We start from the raw sequence: 17,281 nt of genomic DNA, 5'->3' as shown, positions 1-17,281 counted from the left end.
ATTGCAGTTTGTATTTTTGTTGAAATGTACGATAAACAAATGACTGACCTGTCATTCTCAGGCGACAGGAGAAACACCGTGTTTCAAGGGAGCGTGTGAACCCTGCACAGGTTCAGACTCTGTCGGACTGTGCAGATGAGCAGTTCAGTCTCACGTGCATCTGGTTTGTGAGGACGCTTCCGTCACAGCGCACAAAAGCCAACATGTTTATTAGTGTCAGCTCATACAGCTCTGTCGATTAAATTTATTGTGTCAAGACAAATGACACATCAACATACCTGTTAGTGATCCTGCCGTTGCTCTCTAGGGAGGGCTGCACTGCGTCTGCATACACACTGGCTAATTGATGCTGCCTCAACTGAAAAAAACCCCAAACAAAACAAAAGAGGGGGCTGTGGTAGTCTAGAATAGTAGTTTATTTGTCCCCAAAATGAAGATGAAGCAGTAAAAGCAGAAAACAGCAATGCAAATTACTGCCCACCACAGCAGAAGAAATGGATGTGCAAAAGGACACAAATAACAAATAAAGTACTTTATGAAGAATCATGTAAACCAATTTTATTTTTTGTTAAATTGCTTGTTCAGCTCTGAAAACACTCTAAAGCCAGCAGCAGTCAGCAATACCCGAAATACCAGAAGATGTACACATGATGCACCGCTACTCACCATTCCTGTTTCCTGTAGTGAGTTAAGAGGTACAAGATGCGCGGTATATAAAGGGGTGCAGCGAGCGAAAGGGAACAGTGTTTTCTACAACACTGCGACAGAGCTTTTCACCCTCAATGCCAGAACTCAACAGCCTTTCTGAACCGTGGTGAAGTAGGTCTCAGCTGCTTGGGCAGGTGTAGGCAGGTGTAATTTCCGGTTGAGAGAAGAGCACAGCAGGCAAGGCACAAGCATCAGAAGCTTATGATTAGTTCCACATTATGCATTTTTTCCCCAAGTCTTTGTTAAAAGTTTCTGTCCACTTCAGTTTATCAGTGAGAAACTGAGACAGGTCAGAACCACAGAGGAAATAAACACTGTGGAATCATGGCAAGGGCATGGACTTAAGAGCAAAGAAATCAAATACATTTAATCACATGTGGTAATTTGTTGGATTTTTTTTTAAAAAAAAAAAAAGTTTAGTACAGAAATAGAAGTTGTCTGCAGGTAAACAAAGAAGGCCGTTCACAACTGCCTGTTAAAAAAAAACAACCCTCCACCCAAAAATCCCCACATCCAAGATTTCCACTTCCCCACATCCAAGATTTCCACTTTGCTTTCTTAAGTTACTGTCTCTTCTCATAAATCAACTTTTTTTTTTTTTTTTCTCACAGAAAATTTATGTATTAATTTCCTGAATGTTACCCAAGAACGTTTCGGTGCAGGGAAAGTATCCACATCAGCAGCAAAAGGAGTTGGGCAGAACCCCGGGGGGAGGGTGGCATTCAGGGGACCTCAGCATCGCCCCCGCGCAGCATCCGCACCACCGCAACGACCCCACCCTGAGAGACCACAGCACAGCTGGCAGAGGGGCCCCTCAGCGCCTTTACTTGGACAGATGCAATTTTAATTACAGCTGGTACTCGGGTGGTGGGTGGGGTTTTTTTTAATTATGTGGCACTTGATCTGAGGTACATGTTTGTGAAAATCCGGGAAACATGAACCATCAGGAGAAAGACAAATGCAACAATGGCTTTGCTCCAGAGCTTTAGTGCACTTCAGTGTTAAACGGTGCTGCCACTTGCACCGACGCGTCAGCACGTGCAAGGTGGGAAGTTTCTCTTGGCTGTTTGTCTCCCTGTACCTTCTGCTTTTTCAGAAGCAATGTATTTCAGATTTCTCGCAGTTGCCCCCCCCACACCTTCGTTCACTCTGCAACGTTCCTTTTCTCTCAGAAGTGTTACCTGCTGAGAGAAATCAGTGAAGGTCCAGGTCTGTCCCCAGCAAACCAGGACCATGAGACAGACAAATCCTGAGCTGCAGCATTAGACTGCCTTACAGCCCCTTCCAAAGAAACAAATTTATACAATTGAGCTGTCCCTCCAGCCCTCCGTTTTCACAGCTTTTCATTTTTTTTCTGAAAGACATCAGCAAGGTGCCTTAATTTACAGATGGGTGTTTTGCAGCCATATTTTGACCTTCTCAAAATTTCTATCCATCCACTGTATATTGTCTTCAATGGTTTCCACAGCTTGCTGGACACAGCGAAGCCGTGAGCTTTTTGCATCCAGAGAACTGAAGAATTCTTTCACCTGTTGACAAAAATGTGAAAGAACAGTTGATGAAAAAGCAGCATCTCTTGAATGACAAGAAATTGGTGATCCTCGAACCTGACCCTTAGGTCTTCCACCCCCCTGCTCCCCCACCCTCCACCTAACTCGTGGCCCCTTTTCGAGGTCCGCCAGCCGCAGCGTTTAAGTGTGGACGTCACCAGGGAGACTGAGCATCCCCTGCTCTGCCCAGCGGTGGCTCTGCTTCCCAACACACCTTCCCCCGACGCTCGGCTAACGTCCCAGACCGCCCGCTGAAGCGGATGCTCCTGCTGATACAGGCAACGGGTCGGACAGACGGGAGACCTTGCGGCTGTTCTTAGTGACCCAGTGAGAGTCACCTGTGTGTGCCTGCGAGCCGCTCCAACCCATTTGGAGGAGCAGCAGTAGTGTCAGTGTTGACGATAAAATACTTTCAGAACTTTTCCTACACAGGGAAGTCTGTGCCTCCTTTCATCTTTCTGAGAAAAAACGCCCTCCAACTCCCCCAGTGCTTGGGGAAGCCACTAGTCTCATCCTTGAAGCACTTGGGAATGCAGCCACTGGAAACCTGGATGCTGCTTCTGCCCTTTGAATCGACTGCATTCCCTGTGGCTGCTCAAGTGTTGGCAGCTGCCTTCCTCACGTTTTTTTTTTCCTTTTTTTTTTTTTCTCCCAAGGAGACACTACTGATCACAAGGGTGTTTGTGGAAACTTCATGCAACCTCAGACTTGAGTTGGTGTTAACGGTAGACAGATACATCATAAATTAAATACAGTCACTTGGAAACATCTAATTTATACAATATGTACTGTATATGTACATTGTATAAATTAAATACATTATTTTCTGGTAATTCACCTTGATGACTAAGATACAAGATGCAAATACTTGTACAAAGTACAAGAAAGTTACAAACAGAATACGAGGAAGGAGTTGCTCGATTTTTGCAACCTTATACTGACATACTGACTTTGTGGTCAAAGACTCAGGCGTACGTCCCACGGAACCCCAGGGGAGATGCAGCCACGTTTCTGGGTAGGACAGAAAGGTCCCGGCAGCCCCTGCCATGAGCCAAGACGCTGCCATTGACACACTGTGAGAGTCCACCCAGATTTGAAATGGAGATTGAGAACTATATTCAATATTCGTTCATTTCATATTTAATATGGTTGCATTACTTACGCCTGTGTTTTTACCTTAAAGCAGTAAATTTTAAACTAGCAGCAAAAGTAGCAGCTTCTGAAAATAAATTGTCAGGAATTCCATTAAATCTGCACACTGACCAGTCTGGGGTTTTTTACCATCAACAGAGATTGTGGAATAATCCAACAAAATTATTATCATGTATGATATCCAGGAGCATGGAGAATTTTCCCCGGAATAGACATATAACAGTGGTGTATTTCTCACTGTCCTTCAGCACTTTTTTTCTGTTTTCTCAGTGAAAAGACATACTTTTTTTTTCTCGCTACTTTCCAGAGTGGGTAGAAAATATTAATAGAAGCAGGTACACCATGAAGGGCAGGCAAACATTCACGCCCTGCACCCCTGCCCACTGCCAAAACAAAGAACCTCTTTCTCCTCACCATTGACTTTATGCTCTCCCTTGGGTAATCTGACCGATCACCATTATGATCTGTTTTCAAGGAAAAAGCAGAATACTACCCTGATGCTTCATGCTTTTACCATGTTAAGATTTAATCCAAATTTTAGTTTCATTTATACTACAACTGTTTTTTAAAACCAGGATCTGAATGGCTTACCTCTGCAAGCTGTGACCTGGTCGAGTGCCGACTTGTCACTCCAGTGACAATGCCTGCTATGGAGTTCGAGCCGAGTTCAAATCTGGCAAGAAGAATCACCAATACTCAGAAAATGTCTATTTTTGTTGAAAGTAGAGTTTTAAAGTACAGTTGGATAGAGACAGGAATAAAACAACTTCTGTTTCTTACTTTTCTACAAATTTCTCCCAATTTTCTTTTAAAAACGTCCAAGCTAGATGACAGCCAGATGGGTTTTTGGCAACAAGTGCAATAATATATGGAAGATCCTGAGTTCTTATGATGTCACCACGCAGACCTTGATCCATTAACCTAAGAATTAATAACAGAAATGGAAGTTGTTTAGACCAGTAGATAAAGCTGACAAATTACTCATTTGGTACTTAGTATCTGGTTGAGAGTTCCCATTTCTAAACGTTCTGAGACATCATTTGTGCTGGGCTACTTCCAACTTTTCACAATGTACTCCTCGGCCACATCCATCTTTCCCGTTCCTGTGACTTGCACAATTACAGTTACTTGGCAGACCTGTATTCTGAATATAGACCATAAAAACGAGGCTACACTTTGCTCCTACTCAAAATTTCCAAATTAATATGAACCTCGCTCTTCCCCCTGTAAGAAAGGCGTTTGTTCTGCACTAAGAGTCAATGGACAATTCAGACCTGCAAGTGCTGCTCATGACTAAGGTGTCCAAACAGCAATGCAAAGCAAAGAATAAATAATAACATTACAGGACAGCTTCTGGAGCACGTTAAAGATCAGTTAGATAAATTGGATATACATAAATCCATGGGGCCTGATGGGATGCACCCTCGTGTGCTGAGGGAGCTGGGGGAAGTCATTGCTGGGCCTCTCTCCATTATCTTTGAAAGGTCCTGGAGGACAGGTGAGGTGCCTGAGGACTGGAGGATAGCCAATGTCACTCCAGTCTTCAGAAAGGGCAAGAGGGATGACCCGGGAAACTACAGGCCGGTCAGCCTCACCTCCATCCCTGGGAAGATGATGGAGCAGCTTGTTCTGGGAGTCATCTCCAAGCACCTGGATGAAAAGAAGATTATCAGAAGTAGTCAACATGGATTCACCAAGGGGAAGTCATGTCTGACTAATCTGATAGCCTTCTATGACGAAGTAACTAGATGGGTGGATGAGGGGAGGGCAGTGGATGTTGTCTACCTTGACTTTGGCAAGGCTTTCGACACTGTCTCCCACATCATCCTCACAGGAAAGCTTAGGAAGTGTGGCTTAGATGAATGGACAGTGAGGTGGATTGAGAACTGGCTTACAGATAGAGCTCAGAGGGTTGTGGTTAGTGGCGCAGAGTCTAGTTGGAGGTTAGTAACAAGTGGTGTCCCTCAGGGGTCAGTACTGGGCCCAGTTTTGTTCAACATATTCATCAATGATCTGGATGAAGGGATAGAGTGTACCATCAGCAAGTTTGCTGATGACACAAAACTGGGAGGAGTGGCTGACACGCCAGAAGGCTGTGCTGCCTTACAGCGTGACCTCGCCAGGCTGGAGAGTTGGGCAGAAAGAAACCTTATGAAGTTCAACAAGGGTAAGTGTAGGGTACTGCACCTGGGGAGGAATAACCCCATGCACCAGTACAGGTTGGGGGCTGACCTCTTGGAGAGCAGCTCTGTGGAGAGGGACCTGGGAGTCCTGGTGGACAACAGGATGACCATGAGCCAGCAATGTGCCCTGGCGGCCAAGAAGGCGAATGGCATCCTGGGGTGCATCAAGAAGAGTGTGGCCAGCAGGTCGAGGGAGGTCATCCTCCCCCTCTACTCTGCCCTGGTGAGACCGCATCTGGAGTACTGTGTCCAGTTCTGGGCTCCCCAGTTCAAGAAAGACAGGGAACTGCTGGAGAGGGTCCAGCAAAGGGCAACAAAGATGATTAGGGGACTGGAGCACCTTTCTTATGAGGAAAGGCTGAGGGACGTGGGTCTCTTTAGTCTAGAGAAAAGAAGATTGAGGAGGGATCTTATTAACACTTACAAATACTTAATGGGAGGATGCCAGGGGGATGGGAGTAGTCTTTTTTCAGTGGCGCCCAGTGATAGGACGAGGGGTAATGGGCATAAACTTGAACATAGGAAGTTCCATCTTAACATGAGAAGGAACTTCTTTACTTTGAGGGTAGTGGAGCAGTGGCACAGGCTGCCCAGAGAGGTGGTGGAGTCTCCCACTCTGGAGACATTCAAAACCCGCCTGGACGCTGTCCTGTGTAACGTGCTGTAGGTGACCCTGCTCTGGCAGGAGGGTTGGACTAGATGATCTCCAGAGGTCCCTTCCAACCCTAACAATTCTGTGAATTCTGTGAAGTACATCTCCAGCGATACGTGAACACAGCTAAATCAGCGTCCCATGCTGTCACCCCCGTCAAATGGCAGGAATCATGGAACGCGTGGTTTGAAGCTAACACCTGAAAACCTCAGTGGCGCTCAGCTCTCTTTAAAGTGCAAAGCTCAAATTTTACAAGATATGTACAGTGTATGTACCTATAACCAAAGTCACTACTAAGGTCAATAAAGAAGTGTCTGTCGAGCAAAGATAAGGTATCTTGTATTTTGTCCTAATTTGCTACTGCAAATTCTGAGCGCATTGACTCCTGACACCAAAACACAGAGATGAAAAGGTGCAGCCGCCTCCTCCGACCGCATTAACTCTGCAAAGCATTTTATACATCATGGAATTCAAAAGCTATGAAACAAGACTGAATAATTCTATTTCCTGTTTCAATGTTCGTAAATTTTCCCCAAACGCATTTCTGTTCCTGTGTAATTACTTACCACTGAAGTTTGTCCTTACTTCTGCTGAGGCTGAGAGCTAATTCAATGTTCGCTCTCTCTGCGTTGAACGAGTGCAGTCGGTATTTACTGAGGAGGAAATCCCAGCCTTCGGGTGTTTGTGCTCCGACAACATACACTGCTGTCTTCACATCTGCTGGCAAGCTACAACAAGTCGAATACCAAGTTACTCTCCACGTTGTATTTAAGAATACAGGTAGAAACACAACCGTGTCACCATCACATGTCAATTAGCAGAGCAGACAATTTATTAAAAAATACTGGTCCCTCAGGGCTATTAGAAAGTGATCCCTGTGGCTGGGAAGCAGTTAAATATATCAGGCTGTATCTATCTCAGTACTGTTCCTGCCTTGGAAATGACTTCCAGAAATTCTGGACTCATCATTCCTTTTTTTCTTTATTTTTGTATATTTCTTTCATGGTTATGCCCAGTCAGATACCCATATGGTCCTCTTTGGCCTGCCCAGAACAATCTCTCGGAGATATTCTGGAGGGTGTTTTAGGGAGTTCTTACATCATGACGAGAAACAAAAATGAGGTGAAGTTCATTAACGGCAGTTACTGATTTTTACAGTGGGTGTAGGTCACTCTTCAGACATGTAAATGAGGGAACGCATGTTATTTTCACTTTTCAGCACATCTTTAACAACCCAAGTTGCGGAGTTCCACACGACGCGTGTGCTAGTTTGAGTACGTATCATGCACCAAACTGTGAAGGCATTGGGAAGCTAAAGGATAAGATACAAAACTACGGAGGTTCAACTTCAGAGTACGGAAAGGACTGAAGCTTAGCTCTTTTCGTAAATTAACTCTAGTGTAATTAAACAGGGTATCAGAAAAAATAGTCGCAGTTACAGAACAGACCTCAAGGTCCCATTGGATTTCTGCCATTCTGTAAAATATCCGTTGGCTCTCTCCACGCAGGGCTGGTACCTGTGCACACAGGCGAACAGCAGGAGTGAGTGCCGAAGCAATCGCTCAGACACTGAGCCTTCATCACTCCAAGACTGCTTGTCAATCAGGTCTTTAAACAGATTGATGATATACTCCTAAAATAAGGTCACAATAAAGATATATTTTAAAGTGCATTTTAGAGGGTATGGGCAGAGTTAGAAAGTTCTAGATACTCAAGATGTTACCTTTAACTGTTTTTCTGTACCATCTGTATCCCTCCTCTCCATGAGCCTGTATATAGGAATGAGTTCATTCATACCTTGGAGTACAGGCATGATTTGTCTCTCATGTTTCAGGTACAAAGTTAAATCAAAAGCTTTGGAAATTGACAATTTTTTTATGCTAAGGAAGTAGAAAAGAGAGAAAAGCAAGCTATAATTAAACTTAAAAGACAAACTTAAAAGCAAAATGCAAGACAAATGTTTTTCAGAAAACTATACAAATAGGAAAGCCTTAAGGGTATTTCCAAATCTCTTTTTAACTTTGCTTCTGGAAGCTCAGCAGCTACCTAAGCTATGAAACCTAACATTTAATCTTCAAGCTAAGAAACAGACTGTAAGAGAACGATTCAGAAAGATGGACTGTTTCCCTCATCTCTCATGTGCCAAGGTTGTCCCAGCACAGCCTCTCCCTCTTGCTCTCTCCCCACTACTGCTTTTGCTCTACAAACCACACACATACAGAAGGAATCCCATGACTGAAATAATTTCCTCGGCAACACCCTTCCAGCTCCACATGTAGATATTTAGCCCACAGTACACCTCAAAGCTACAATCCCAACTGCTCCTTCACTGTCTTTGCCTGATTTGGCAAACTCTCTTCTACTTCTGCCAGGATACACCTCAACGATTTCTTCCAACGAAAACGCACGAGGTCTTTTGTCATTCTCCCTGTTCATTCATTCACCCTTCTGCGAAACCTTTTTTCTGCTTCCTTTCCATGTCAGCCCCCTGCTCATGCTCTCATTTTGTCCTTATTCACCTGCCTCTTCTGCCACAAAACAGTCACCCACCACAAAACAAACCGTGCTTAACTCAATTTGCATCTCTCACTGTCCCTTCCTCCTTTCCTCTCTGAGCCCCTTGACCGCGCTGAGCAATCTTTCTTCACTCTCCTCTCTTCACGCTAGAAAGACCTTTTCTCTACTGTCCAAATGAAAATCGTGACTAGCCCTGCTGACATCACCTTCAGCTGCCACCTCAAATTCATACGAACTTAATTCTCTTCCAGCTCCCCCCACCACCCACTTTCTTGAACACAGTACGCTCAGACCAGGACTCACTTCTGCCGGTTCTTTCCTTCCCTGTGCCAGGCTACGCACAAGCGTTGGCAAGGCGCCTCTAAGACACAGCCCTTTCTGATGCCTCCACAGAACTAAGACTAACCACGATGATAGTCACGTCACATCTTTATGACTGCAGTAGCCTCGTCTCTGACAAATGGCACCATCATCTTTCCAGGTGCAAAAACATTATCCCAGTCCACCACTTCACATTGGCATCCTTCCCTTAGCACGTCTTTATTGAACATGACACGTTTCACTAAATACATGTAGATAAATCCACTGCAATCAAGAGAAATCCCAGGTTTACACTGCTGTGAGCAGCAGAAGAATATTCTCTCAGCCTATTTAACAGATTTAATGAATACTACATACATGATCAACACTTCCTTCCTCCGTGGTATATACTCATAAATACAGAGTTTGTATTTTTTTCAGACTTGGACAGAAGGTCATACCTCACGAGCTGGAATACGTTGTTAATAAGACTTGCTCTGTCATTGCTGCTAATCACTGTATGGTTCTCTTTCAACAGGTTAATCAGACGATCCCAACCATCATCTTCGTAGTGCACAATGTAATACCCACTCATGTCCACATTGAATTTAACCCACTCCACTTCTTCTGGAAGGATAATGACATCTGGAAACAAAAACGTAATTCCTTTTTTAATTAGTGATTCAAACGCATCCTTGTACTGTAACAAATAAGACTGTTATTCTCATTTCAGTGATTTAAAGAACACAGTAACACGGCTTCTAAATATATTAAGAGATCATTATAGGGATATTACTGAGCTGACAAATACTTGCTTCTCTGGTACCAGCAGTTCCATTTCCCCATTCTGACCAAAACCCTGCAAAACTAAAAGGCTTGCAAACAAATTTTGAATAAATCAATCGCCTATTTAGTCAAAGAAATTACCTGCTTTAGTCGTCATCAAAAATCTCTGAACAGTGTCAGATTTACTGGTAATGTAGGTTAGTGGAATGTGCCATAAGTACCTATTGCAAAACAGAAGTGCTCTGTTTAATGAAAGAATTTTGCAAAAGCCTCTCCACCTTGTCCCAGTCCAACCGCTGAGTAATACCTTTGCCCGCACCCTAACAGCAACACGCTGCGCTCACAGCTCTGACTTCAGTGCGGAGCCAGAGGCACCTCGCCAGCTTTCATTTTGCTTGCTTGGGGGATGACTGACACCGAGGCCGCAACAACACGAACTCCCCAGCCCGCTCCCACTGGCACAACTCCGGGGCAGGTTCGCCCAGACGCTGCAGCTCTGCAGCTTCTGGCACCGCGGCCAGGCACGCAGGGTCCAAGGACAGGAGTGCCACTGATGCTGCGCTACACTGGGAAAGACTCACAGCCAAACCGCCCAGGGTTCCTCACGAAACAACAGTAAAAGCTCTTACTGTACATCACTGTTTGCCTTAGGAGAGTATTTTGGCTTGCGTGCTGAGATTTCCCCATTTTGTTTACCCTGTGGGTGAAGGAGAATCTACTCCCTTCACGTAGCGCTCCTGCTGCAGGTGGACATTTTTCCCTCTCACCGTGACGGTTACCAGGGGAAAACCTTTTTGCAGTGTCCATGTGTTCATCATCGCCCTCACATCAAGAGTCTCTCCTTTAGTCCAGTGCTGGTTGTTGGCAAGGGAAAAGGAAGACAAGTAAGAAGGGGAGGAAGACAGGACTACAGCGACAGTGCAACAGAAATGGGTACGTAACAACTCTTAAAGCTGCTGGGTATTTGTAAGCTCTACATAGGTACGTTTAGACTGTGTATCATGACATCTCCATGGTTTTCTTGTGGACATCTTCACATAGTTAATGACAGCTCTTTAAGTACCGCTGCTTTTTCAGTCAGCCCTAGGCATAGGAGAAGGATTTCTGTCCAATCTCAGAGAAAACAGATTTCTAATGGAACTGAAGAAACCTTACACCTCCCTAGAACCAGGCTCAGGTGGTAAAGAATGCTTTTGGAAGGTGCACGTATCAATGCCATGGCACAAAATCGTAACATGAGAGGGCACTGACTTGTGCCAAACTCCTAAGTACCGACAGGTAGAAAACCAGATGCTTACTGCACTTGAAGACGACTGTTGGCTACTTCTGCAAAAACCATCAACTTGTAGTTCATTTTTATCACTACCTACTGTAGGGCAAATCTGAAAGGAAAAAAAAACAAAGTTTTGTTCATCTCACTTTGATGTCATAATCCTAAGTACTGGTCACAGTCTTCATTAATACATTAGAGAGATATGTTATTCATGAGAAGCTATGAAACTTGGAAAAAAAAAGAGAATCAGGAATACTTGCATTTGTCATGCTATTCCACAAATCTTCATTTTTTGTATTCTGATAGCTGTATTTTTGCAGGTACTGGACAAGTCCAGCTTTAAACATATCAGCAGTCAGGTAGTCCCTCAGCATATTTAATATACAAGATCCCTGTAAAAAAAGACAAACTGTTTACAAAACTAGCCCTTAGCTGCCAAGATGCCTGTTTCAGAAAAAATTCAGCATGCCACTAATCTACACAGTAGTTCACTTCTGTATATCTCTCTGATTAAAAAATAGAGTTTTATGTGTATTGAAACAGTACTTTGTTTTTTTTGTGATTGTTACTCTTAAAAATATCACCGATTGAGTAAGCTATGGCATTATTTTTTTATGTACTATACAAGCCAGCCCCATTGAAAAACAGTCCTTGGGCTAAGAACATAAAAAAATGGTTTAAGACTAAATTGATACAGAAGAGATAGAAGAAGTAAAGGCTTCCCTATTTCAGAAATGGAAAAGGCAACTGCCCCTTGAATCCACCCAGGGCTTTCAGACAAGGAATTATTCAAGTCATAAAACCACTAACACCATGTGTCAGGGACATCTTACATGTAGGGGTGAAATCAGTAAAATACAACTGTGTAGTACAAGCAGTACAACTGAAAACAATAGCAGTTATGTATTTTACCTTCTCATAAGAAACATCATCAAACATTTCTAAAATTTGAGCTGGATCTTCCACAGGAGTAGATATAGGATGTGAAGAATTTAATGCATCCACTGCCATGGCATCAAAACATTTCCTTAAGAAATAGTCTTCCTAATAGGAGGAAAAACCAAATATTACTACTAAATTCTACCCAGTGACCACAGAATCCCTGTTTGTTCACTTTTCAGTCCATTCTGCATCATCTTTTAAGTCACACAAAGAAAACAAAACATATCTTTATTCCAGAAGATAAAACGCCCCAAAATAGTAATACAGACAGCCAAATGAGTTCTAGTGTTTTAAACTAACCTAAATAGTTAAGCTAGTGAGACTTAAAAATAGCTCCAAAAAAATACCCAAACATTCCAAAACTTTGATGGCAGAGTGGTCAGTAACCACAAAACAATTTTTTTTTTTTTTGAAGGCGAATTTCCCTATTATCATGCCACTGTAATGCTATGGCAAAATTCTGCCCAAATGCATTGTCCGTCGCACTTTGGTAGAAAATTTCACATATCGGACCTCTGATAAAGCTAGTGGAAGGATTTTAGGTTTTCAAGTGTGACCGTACTTGATGAAGTAAGATAAAATAATTTCTTTACACTTTTGGAAGTCTAAATTTTTTTTTTAAAAAGAATACACTCTAACTGCAATCATTAACTTCCATCATCAGTTCCTGACAATATTTACATATAGTTAAATCAACACTCCTATCCTTCAGAGTTAACATCGGACAATCCTATCAAGCAGAAATTTAAAAGCGGTTCACAACACAAAGCTGCCTGATATTTATCCTTAAGAATTTGTGAATTTAGAAGGCAGTTATAAAACAAAAATAGGGTAATAGCTGCTTACAACTCTCAGTTCTGGATGGGTAACACTGACTGACACGAACTCCATAAACTTTGCAAATCCTTCATTTAACCACAGATCATTCCACCACTCCATGGTAACGAGGTTGCCAAACCACTGGGGGAAAATAAAAAAGAGCTTCTGAAATTACATGCACAATTTATCACAAAGGTTGCTATTGACCTGTATGGAATGGCATTTATAGTATGTTACTTAACCTCTGAGGAACCTTTTATTAGTGAAACAGCTTGCTCTAGCCTCTTCCCATTGCACTCTCATTTTAACAGTAATACGCAAAAACACTGACTTCCGCTCACATTCCACTGACAAGAAACCTTGTAAAGAAACCATGCTTGGCAGAAGAGCTGCGTATGAAACACTTAACCTTTCCAAACCTTGCCAAATGTTCCTATTTTGGCGGCCTGCAATTAATTTCAAGGGCTGCCAGTGGCACACTGGAGCTGCTGGACTGAACACATTTATGTTTCCAGCCGTCCATGTCCACGCAGCCTGCCGGGACTCCATCACCAGAAACACTCCTCGTGATTCACAGAAGAGCAGCCTCAAGCCAAAACTGCTATTTTCAGCTTCCAGCTCCACGATGCTCCTACCCACACAGGATCCATCAATTTGGACCCCTCTGTAGGCCCATCTGAACTCCTTATTCTTCCCCAAATCTCACCTGGTGAGCCAGCTCATGGGCTATTATCATCGTAATCCAAAGTTTAGAAGACGCTGAGGACTTTTCAGGGTCATACAACAATGTGGATTCCCGGTATGTGGTCAGTCCCCAGTTTTCCATAGCACCAGACTGAAAATCAGGAATAGCTGCTAAATCTAGAAAAAACATTAAAATAGTACTAGTATCATTTTACTCAACAAAGAACTCGCTCACCCACTCACCCCACTTCATGACTGCTCCCACACAGGCACACGTATCACAGGTACTTCTAAGGGCTCTCTTAAATGTAATTGCAAAATCATACTTTTAAAAAAAGCTCTATACAGAAGACAAGGACCTTCATTTCCCAGTGGAGCTTTTCAATCTGTCCTTAAGTTCTGTGAAGCAGTCACTTTAAAAACCTGTGAGCCACACTGGGCCCTGTGTTCATACTCTAAATTACTGATTTTGTGGTATTTTACTCTCTGTGCTTAATAATGTTCTCAAATACATGAAATTATTTAAGACTTACCTTGTTTAGGTAGAGGATATGGAATGCTGAAGTAATCCTCATAGAAGTCTAAAAGTTTCACCGCTGCATCCAACGCATAATCAGCTTGGTTGATCTTGTCTGGCACAGTATAGACAGAGATCTACAGCAGACGAGCAGGCAGCACTTCAACACCAGCATCGGAAGCTTACAGAAGTTGTTCTTTATCACAGTTACTTGAATGACCATAAAAAAGGACACTAGAGCACATACCTAATTCTTCTCGTACAAGGGCTACTAAAACGTTTGCAGAAAAACAACTTACCCACCAGAACCACTACGTCCCTCAAAAAAGACTTCTACTTTTTCCAGCCCTACCACATTACAGTCGTTCAATGGACACAGGTTTATTTTAGTGCCTACTCTCCATGAAAACTGCATTTCATTTGTCTGTAATTATATAATCTTAGACGAAACAATGTTACCAATGCATATAATTATATAAAAAGCCCATTACCCAAAACTTTTGAAATTAATAAAGCTCAGAATGCAAACTAATCTTCCAATTACAAACCCCACTTCTTTCTCTCCTTTCATTCCAGTAAAACATCGAGATATGTAAATCTAATGATTTAACTGAGAAGTAAACCATTATGCATTCATACAGACTTAAATACAAAAAAAGCTCTTAGAAAATGACACAGATTTACCTTAACTCCATGACTGGTTATTTTGCTGATGGATTTAAAATCCGAAACAATAAAGGCCACGAGGTACGTACTCATCTTGACAGTGGTATCAAAATGGTCCTCAACAAGCCAGGGGGTTATGTTCACAGACTTCACCTAAAAAACAAGCACAGCACAGCACCTGTGAGGACCCAGGCACCAACAATTTCTGTGTTTTGTCTCAGTTCAGGGGAGATTTTTTAAGATTTTAAGATCTCAGATTACATTTTAAAGATAGATACTACCTTACATTTTAAAGATCATAGAATCATAGAATCATAGAATGGTTTAGGTTGGAAAGGACCTTGAAGATCATCGAGTTCCAACCCCCTGCCATGCGCAGGGACACCTCCCACCAGCCCAGGTTGCCCAAGGCCACCTCCAGCCTGGCCTTGAACACCTCCAGGGATGGGGCCTCAACAACCTCTCTGGGCAACCTCTTCCAGTGCCTCACCACCCTCACAGGGAAAACCTTCTTCCTAATGTTCAATCTAAACCTGCCCTCTTCCAGTTTAAAGCCATTCCCCCTCATCCTGTCACTCCATGCCCCAGTAAAAAGTCCCTCCCCAGCTCTCCTGTAGCCCCTTTAGGGACTGGAAGGCCACAATAAGGTCTCCCCGGAGCCTTCTCTTCTCCAGGCTGAACAGCCCCAACTCTCTCAGCCTAAAGACATTACATTACATTTCAAAGATACTACACTCCAAAGATACGCTGGAAAGAAGTCATGCCCATGCCCATCCTTCCCCACACAGAGCATAAAAACACACATATGTATATATACAGGCAGCTTCATTCGTAACCATTACTTCTACATTGGTAAAACTAGAAAAACAAAAACATCGTTCACTTCTTCCCTTTTTCTCAGTGTCTGCCAGCACACTGATCGAATTTATCTCCTAACACTTCAGCTGGTTAGGAAACTATATGTGTCTCAGCAGCCGCTGTTACACCCAAGAGAAGTGACCTCCTCCAAATGGTGATTCAGTTACCCCAGATACCTAGTTTAGCACAAAATGAGTCACGTGTTGGAGGTGTCCATTTCCCCTCTTGGTTACAGAGGGCCTTAGCTAACTAACTTAGACCTGGAATGTGTTTAGCCACACTGAACTGTAACACTAGCACTCACTCCTTATTCATTATTTTATCCATTTCTCTACCAAAGAACTGATTTTTTACACCAACTTTCAAAACGCTTCATTTTTGAAAGGTACTTGGGTGTGGGGTGAGGGGTGCTGTTCCCTCTTATAAGGGTTAGTTTCCTTGCAAACCAGTAACTAATAGCACGGAAGAACTAATGAAGAATCTCTTACAGCCAAAGTAAGATCAAATACGCAAAACATAGTTAATCCTATATATGCATACATATTTGTAATCGCAAGCTATATTTGTAGCTATCACATGTACAGCACTTTCACTCTGAGATGTTTTTTTGAAGTCCAAAGTTATTTCTCCACAGAGAAGGTCCTGTTTATCTGACAATTAAGTCAATACACATGAATCGTGTATTTATTCATATATATTCCTCATTGATCTTAAAACCTAAGATCAACATGGAAAGCATTCCGTCAGTAAATAAATAAAGATTATGGAGACTATGTCGTGCTGATTGTTCTCACACTTCTGCTGAGAAGCAGAAACCCATACAATGCATTACTTTCTTCATTCCTTTTTAACCTTGTGTCAACACTACCAGCAATACCACCACACGCTCTCATAAAAGAACTGAGGCAACGTTAGAACAGAAAGGAAGGGAAGGGGAAGGGGAATGGGAAGGGGAAGAGAAGAAAATGGTTTGGGTTGGCAGGGACCTTTAGAGGCCATCTAATCCAACTCCTCTGCAATGAGCAGGGATATCTCCAACTAGACCAGGTTGCTCAAAGACCCGTCCAACCTGACCTGGAATGTTTCCAGGGATGGGGCAACCCGGGCCAGCGTTTTACCAAACACGTTCATGTCACCATTCCCAACAACAGCAATTGCCTGGATATTCTGTTCTCCTTTTGCTTTCATGTTTCAAAGATCATCAGTCAACAGCACACCATGAAAAGTATCCACCTACAATTGGCATATTGGACAGGGCAAGGTGCTTTGGTTCCCTCCTGATCTTAATTGAAAACTGGGCTTTGAAGGCTGGTTCATCAAAACATGGGAAGGCCATTCGTGCAGCTGTTGGCTCAAACTGTGTGGCTGCAAGGACTCTAAGTGGGGAGAAAGAAGAAGGGTTTTGGTTACATACCTTCATACACACAGTGACACATGAAAACAGAGTCAGTTCCCATTCATGAAGTAATCACAGGTACTACCAAAAGCTTTTGCACATCATAGAATAGTTTCAGTTGGAAGGGGTCCTAAAGACCATCCAGTGCCACCCCCTGCCCTGGGCAGGGACACCTCCCCCCAGCCCAGGTTGCTCCAAGCCCCGTCCAACCTGGCCTTGAACACCTCCAGGGATGGGGCAGCCACAGCTTCTCGGGGCAACCTGCCCCAGGGGCTCAC

General features: G+C 43.1%; 1 protein-coding gene across 1 annotated transcript in view; it reads right to left on the bottom strand.

The window, feature by feature from the left end:
- ERAP1 (endoplasmic reticulum aminopeptidase 1) overlaps window positions 1–17,281 on the bottom strand; it is a gene marked incomplete at its 5' end in the record, with an annotated part of 18,372 nt that overhangs the window by 589 nt on the left and 502 nt on the right. Inside the window, 17 exons of the mRNA XM_009884332.1 lie at window positions 2,095–2,237; window positions 4,002–4,083; window positions 4,191–4,331; window positions 6,812–6,973; window positions 7,694–7,878; window positions 7,969–8,125; window positions 9,524–9,707; window positions 9,990–10,069; window positions 10,545–10,702; window positions 11,147–11,230; window positions 11,382–11,513; window positions 12,034–12,165; window positions 12,910–13,023; window positions 13,589–13,743; window positions 14,100–14,220; window positions 14,768–14,902; window positions 16,845–16,983. Of these exons, the coding sequence (XP_009882634.1) occupies window positions 2,095–2,237; window positions 4,002–4,083; window positions 4,191–4,331; window positions 6,812–6,973; window positions 7,694–7,878; window positions 7,969–8,125; window positions 9,524–9,707; window positions 9,990–10,069; window positions 10,545–10,702; window positions 11,147–11,230; window positions 11,382–11,513; window positions 12,034–12,165; window positions 12,910–13,023; window positions 13,589–13,743; window positions 14,100–14,220; window positions 14,768–14,902; window positions 16,845–16,983 (2,304 nt within the window). The remainder of the gene's footprint in view (window positions 1–2,094; window positions 2,238–4,001; window positions 4,084–4,190; window positions 4,332–6,811; window positions 6,974–7,693; window positions 7,879–7,968; window positions 8,126–9,523; window positions 9,708–9,989; window positions 10,070–10,544; window positions 10,703–11,146; window positions 11,231–11,381; window positions 11,514–12,033; window positions 12,166–12,909; window positions 13,024–13,588; window positions 13,744–14,099; window positions 14,221–14,767; window positions 14,903–16,844; window positions 16,984–17,281) is intronic.

Source organism: Charadrius vociferus, unplaced genomic scaffold (genome assembly GCF_000708025.1).
Source record: "Charadrius vociferus isolate BGI_N301 unplaced genomic scaffold, ASM70802v2 scaffold744, whole genome shotgun sequence".
Lineage (NCBI taxonomy): Eukaryota > Metazoa > Chordata > Aves > Charadriiformes > Charadriidae > Charadrius > Charadrius vociferus.
Note: the sequence above shows the minus strand (reverse complement) of the source record. Positions and strands in the feature narration are given on the sequence as shown.